Genomic DNA, 5,985 nt, shown 5'->3' with positions numbered 1-5,985 from the left:
ATTCCTGCCCTGCAGCCAGCAGTGGGATGACAGAAATCTTTCCAAAAGTGGAATTAAATCTGATGAGCAATAGGCTCATCAGGAAAATGGGAGCAGAGAAGGCAGGTAGCCCCGTGACCCCAGTCCAAGGAGGTTCACTTCCCTCCCTCGAGGAGAAAGGGATCCCCTAAAGTGGATGGGCTGACCCCAGTCAGGGAGATGCCAGGAGCTGGATCCCAGCTCTGCTCCCTGCTGAAGGCACACGTGCAGCAGAGCCTGGGAGCAGGGCTGTGCTTCAGGCTGCCACTGGCATTGAGGCTGGAGAGGAAAACCAAGCACTCCAGGGAGAAAATGTCCGTAGGGGATCCCAGCGCCCATCTAGGGGGGATGTACTGATTTGTGCACTTAATATTGGCTTAGATAAAGGGTTTCCCAGTGCTCGGGCACTGGGATGCCCTGGAAGAGATTCAAGTTTCAATCTCTTGTAAGGCTTGTTGAGTGTGGACCATCCCCTCAAGGACTTGGAATGGAGCAGTTAATGCTGACATGACTTAGGACCATTTAGGAGCTGAGTCCAGATGGTGCAAGGGTGTCACCACATCCCTCTCCACCACTGGGCCTCTCCCCTCATCCTGACTCCTCCAGTCCCCTCAGTGGCACACACTAGGGACTCCAGTAGCCAATCCCAGGGTGTCATAGCCAGGGGCATGTGGGGCCAAGGTTCCCAGTCCCATGAGATGCTCAAAACCAGGTGAGTGAGCAAAGATCCCTATGGTCACTCCCCTATCACCCACAGCCCAGTCAGTCACTGTGTTCCGAAACATTTGCCTAAAAAAACCAGTTTCCAAGGTTAAAAAAGAAAAATATTTAAAATCAACCTCCAGGCTCTCCTGTCTGCACAGGAAGGGCACCAAGGGCTGCTGTCCATGGGGCCAGGGGGTGGTTTGGGACGAGCCCACGGTGCAGGCCGTGTCCCCGCTGCCCTCTGTGTCCCCATGTGCCAGGTGGCACAAACAATGTCTTTAAGGCTTCTACCGGGACGTTTTGGTGTCCAGCGCTCCGGGCCGGTAGAGGTACCTCCAGATGGCATAGTAGTGGATGCCAGCTCCGATGGCCACGAAGAGGTGCCAGATGGCGTGGGCGAAGGGGACACGGCCGTCGCTTTTGAAGAACACCATGCCCAGGCAGTAGAAGAACCCACCGGCCACCAGCTCCGGGAGACCGTCCCTGTTGGGCTGGGAGCAGGAGGGGCTCAGTGAGGCCAAGGGGTGTCTGCCCTCTCCCCACCACCCCATTAAGACCAGAAGTGTTGTCCGTCTGCAGCTCCGGACTTCTCTGCCTTCTGCTACCCCCTACTCTCCAGCAAGACAGCAGGGACCCAGCGGCCCTGGGAGAATTGGAACTAGATGATGTTTAAGGTCCCTTCCAAACCAGATCATTCTACAATTCTGTGATCCCACAATTTCAACACAACAGAGCCCAGGCAGGGGGGGCCTGGGGGAGATGCATGTGGTGCCTGCTGGGCACCCAAAGCACCTGCAATAATACCAGGCTGAGCCACATCATACTGGGGATGGCTTTATCCATCAGACAGCCTGGAGACTGCACCAACCCACCGGAGACAAACTGTTCCGGGTTTTCAAATCCCTCCTGGGATTTGTCCCTCATTCTAAGTGCTTCCCAGCAGGGGCTTACCATGGAGAGGATGACCAAGGCAGGGAAGAAGCCCATGATAACGTAGCACACCAGCTCCACCAGCTTGTACCTGCGACAGAGAGAGGCAGCTTGGAGCAGGCGCAGAGGGAGGTTGAGTTTTACGCTTGTAATTTCCACAGCCATGCTATAGGGAAAGGGGTGGCGGTGCCATCACAGCAGGTCCCTTGTCCTCACGTGTGGACTGGCTTGGGACCAGGCACTTGGGACTTCGGGGAGGCGCCTGGGGCCTTTGGCTTTTTATTTGGTGCCACCACGCGGAGGAAGCAGCTCATGGCAGCGCGCCCCTGCTCCGCGGCCCCGGCCCCGCACACGCACCCGCTCGGCGCCGGGCGCGGGCACTCACCGCTCATGGAAGAAGAAAACGTAGACGGTCCCGATAGACGCCATGATCCAGATGATCCAGCGCATGTGGGAGGCCCAGGGACCCAACTCCCTCAGGTTCAACCTGCAAGACACAGGTCTGTGGTGAGGCGGGTCTAGGGCAGCACCCGGGACTGGGCTCACCCTCTCACCTCCATGGCTGTCCCACCAAAGGGTCTTCCCAACTTGTAACTTCAAGAGGTTGAAATCTACAGGATGTGAAGGTTTTGTGGAAAGGGGTAAGGTACAGCCTTGAGAAGGGGCAAAGCCAGAGAGGGAAACCCTATTTATTGGAACCAGGCTGATTTATTTCCCCTTCAGTGGGGCCAGGTGAAGGCCTCCAGCCACCAGCAACTCACCACGGAGCGTAGGACGCGGCGATGAAGAAGTAGATCACCATCCTGTCAAACATGTGCAGGCAGTGCTCCACAGTCCTGCAGGACAGACAGATGGGTCAAGCACTGGGGGTATCGGTACCTGGACCCTCTCCCCTTCCCGAGCCCTGAGCAAGCAGGGAAGATACCTGAGATGCCTCTTCTTCCAGGAGATGGTGTGGAAGATGGTGGAGACAATGAAGAGGCTGGACAAGCCAAAGCCATAGATCCAGGCTGAGATGGTTTCCCACTGGTCATCAGAGAGGATGTAGAGGATGGAGCTGCCGAGGATGCTGGGCAGGATCCAGAACTGGAAGGGGAAGCAAACCTCCTGTTGACTCTCTGCATTTCCATTGAGCAGCTACAATAGAGTCTCCACTTTTCCTTTTAGGTGTCTCTCTAGCTTCTGGTCAAAGCTACCACCCATAAGGGGCAGGCAGGGTCCCTCCCTGCGTGGTGCAACTCCAAAATAGTTTGTCCAGAAGGTAGGGAGGAGGAGGAAGGCACAAGGAGGATGGCTGCCTCTGAGTCATCTCCCAGGACTCGGGGTGGGAACTGTCAGTTCCCAAAAGAAACCCTGATGGGGGAGAGGTCCCTCCCACTGCTGCACAGGCAGCCCCATGGGCACCTGTCACAGTTCCTGCTGTCAAACAATCCATTTTCAGGGAGCTTTGAAAATGCTCCTGCCTCACCAAGCCACAGCCAGATTCCCCAGGGACATGTGGCCACGGTGGTTGAGAGCAAGGGGGATGCACATCAGCTTCCCAGGGCAGAAGCAAGGAGAGCATCCCAGTCCCCAGGAGCTCATGGGGAACATCTGCCTCATCACAGCCTTCAGACTCTCAGTAACTGCTCCAGGGCTGAACACAGACATTCTTAGGTGTCCTTTGATGTTCCTCAGTGGATCCCCAGAGACATGAGCACCATCCTCCCTCACCCAGGGACAGGGACTCACAGCGTGGGTGGCACAGTTGGCCGCGTGCTCGTACTCCGTGGGCTGGTACCTGCAGTTGGACGGGACACGGTGATTCATGAACCTGCAGCGAGAAGCAGGGAGAGAAACACGCTCAGGGGATGGGGATGGAGCAAAACCCTTCTGGAGGGGTCTGCACAGGGCCATCCCCAGCCTGCAGCCCCACCTGAGCTCAGCTTTGCTCCAGCTGCCCTGTAGAAGTGACCTGACAGCACAGCCTGTCCATCTGGCTGTCCCCAAGTGCCAGGTCCCCAGGTCTTGGCCATGGCTCAGGATGAAGCAGCTCCTGGGAACTGGTGTTGCTTGGAAAGTAGAAGGCAGGAGCCAGCTCTGCCTGTTGCTGTGGGCAGACATGGGAAGAGCCCCAGCAGTGAAGAGGGAACACGGGGTAGTGGGCAGACCTGCAGGTCCCCAGCCCATCCAGGGGTGACACCCTCATGTCACAGCAGCGTGCCCAGCTCCAACAAGGGTATCCCTGCGATGCCTTTGGTTCCTGGGTACTACCTGCATCTACCCCCTAACCCCAGGGCTGCACGTCCCAGCACAGACTGCTGTGTGGGGGAACCCTGCTGCCCTCCCTTGGAAACCTGCATCTTTATTTCTGTTTCTCTTAGTCTTAGGAAGCATCAGCTTGCTCTTGGCATTCACAGGAATGTATTGATTCCCTCTGCTGGATCAACACACAGTGATAAAAAATAGTGTCACTCCATTGTGGGTATGTAACAGCAAATTAAATGTGCCTCCGTGATAACAGATCGGAGCAAAGCCTCGTTCACCACCCTCTTCTGGCAGGAGACAGCCGTGGAGGCTTAGCAAAGGGAATGAGAAACAAGAAATGGAGAGGCTTCCTTCCCTGATCCTGAGAATCAGGGTTTCAAAGACTTTTCCTGCTGTGGCTCAGGTCAGGATGGCCGAGCTGAGCGGGTGCCAGCGGGGCTGCTCTGCAGGACCTGGGCTAATTGCTTTGTGACCCTGTTTGCGCCCAGCTCCAGCACCATCTGTGGTGTTTCACAGCTGAGTTGTGCCCAGCAAAGGGGCTCAGGGGCTGGCAAGACCTTGCTGCTGGGCACAGGGTGATGCCTCAATCCGGGACGCTTGGAAAGGCAGGAAAAGTCCCCTCTCACTGTCCCCAAGCTACCCACACCTTTGTGGACTCCTCTGCCATCCCCCACCTGCTTGGTCCCACTCACTGCTGCCTGTTAAAACTCAGCCAGGATGGATTAAATAGGTCAAATGACAAGGACTGGTGTGGGGGGAATTGTGTGGCCACAGCACGGAGAGGGGCCCCCCAGCAGGTGACAGTGATACCCCACACAGGGACCCTGTCCCCAGCCTCTGCCCTGCTGTGCCTCCTGCCAGACCCCGGCGCTGTGGGAAGAGATTCATGGTCCTCATCACCAAAAAATGTCTGGAATTAAGAGGGAGAATGGAGGGGCCAAGCTCCCCCTGCTCTGCAAACCAAGGACTTGTGCGGGGTAAATCGGGGCTCAGCAGGGCAGGAAGCAGCTGGGCATCCCTGGGGACATGGCTGTGCCCAGAGTGCTGTCACCTGCACCCCAGGGACACCAGGGATGCCCTCCCCATCCCACCACTCCAGCCACGAGGCCTGGCAGGGCTGCCCGTGCTGGAGCCACGTCCCCCTGGCAGGAGGACGTTACTGTCCCCAGCGTTGCCAGGAGACTGTCCCCAGCTCCCCTTCACTGTCTGCTTCCCTTATTTTCCCTTTTAATAATAAGAAGGAGGAGGGGGAAGGAGGGGAGGCCAGACGTCCACATGACGTCACAGTTGCTGAGGAAACACGTTCAAGGCCTTTTCCTTGAATTTATTGATTTTAACAAAGCCTGCTCCATCTCCTCTCCGCTCTGACGGAGCAGTAACATGGAGCCAAATCCACAGCCCCCTCCCCAGGAGCTGGGAGGCACCAAGACCCTTAGGGAAGGTGTCCCTGGGTTGCAGATATCCTCCCTAGCTCTGGTACAGGGATAGAGAGGCCAGGAAGGACCACCCAAGCCATCCCCATGGAATGAGTTTGAAGAGCATCCGTGTTCCTGGAGCCCAAAGCCGTGCTGGTGTGGGGCACCGTAAGCACCTTCTTTCCCCAGAGGGACAATAGCCTTGAGGAGGAGCCTTTTTTTTTACCTGGGGAGAGATCACTCTTGTTTTCCTGCCCTGCTTTCTAGTAAGCATCATCCTGTGGATGGTGGGAAATGGAGCATCATGGATATGGGACCTGGCTGCGCAGTGCTGGGTACAGCAGGGCCCTCCGGGGACCAGCATTGCATTTTGGGGCTAATTTGCCACATTTCTGTGGTCCTCCATGCTGTGTAGAAATGGGAGCAGCTGGTGTTTGCATATCTCCTGGCAAGGCAGATAAGTTCCGGGCTGCACCTTATTTCCCAGGGGTGCAGAGGCCATTTCCTCCCCTACTCTCCTGGGATTTCATGGACCAGCTCACGTCATCCTTGTGCACACTGGGACGGATGCAGGGAAGGGCACAGGGAGCCCTGCAGCATTCCCAGCCTGCAGACTGCTGCCATGCCTGTGTGTGGAACCAGCCTCAAACCACAGCTCCAACCTGGACAG

General features: G+C 56.8%; 1 protein-coding gene across 1 annotated transcript; it reads right to left on the bottom strand.

Annotated features, from left to right (window-relative positions):
• Positions 1 to 387: 387 nt before the first annotated feature.
• On the bottom strand, positions 388 to 5,880 carry MMD2 (monocyte to macrophage differentiation associated 2). Its single transcript, XM_008633464.2, has 6 exons — positions 3,385 to 5,880; positions 2,579 to 2,739; positions 2,415 to 2,489; positions 2,039 to 2,140; positions 1,675 to 1,744; positions 388 to 1,214 (listed from the first exon to the last, which is right to left on the bottom strand). The coding sequence occupies exons 1-6, from the start codon at positions 3,820 to 3,822 to the stop codon at positions 1,011 to 1,013; spliced, it is 1,050 nt and encodes a 349-aa protein (XP_008631686.2). The 5' UTR covers positions 3,823 to 5,880; the 3' UTR covers positions 388 to 1,010.
• Between the last annotated feature and the right edge of the window lie 105 nt (positions 5,881 to 5,985).

Source organism: Corvus brachyrhynchos, unplaced genomic scaffold (assembly GCF_000691975.1).
Source record: "Corvus brachyrhynchos isolate BGI_N302 unplaced genomic scaffold, ASM69197v1 scaffold5, whole genome shotgun sequence".
Lineage (NCBI taxonomy): Eukaryota > Metazoa > Chordata > Aves > Passeriformes > Corvidae > Corvus > Corvus brachyrhynchos.
Note: the sequence above shows the minus strand (reverse complement) of the source record. Positions and strands in the feature narration are given on the sequence as shown.

What these genes read in the sequence shown, in the direction of transcription:
- MMD2 (XM_008633464.2), bottom strand. Translation starts at nt 3,822, where the DNA reads ATGGGCTGGGGACCTGCAGGTCTGCCCACTACCCCGTGTTCCCTCTTC. An exon ending in GCCGCGTCCTACGCTCCGTG is followed by an intron (nt 2,141 to 2,414) that starts GTGAGTTGCTGG and finishes TGTGTCTTGCAG; the next exon opens with GTTGAACCTGAGGGAGTTGG. An exon ending in CCTTGGTCATCCTCTCCATG is followed by an intron (nt 1,215 to 1,674) that starts GTAAGCCCCTGC and finishes TCCTGCTCCCAG; the next exon opens with CCCAACAGGGACGGTCTCCC.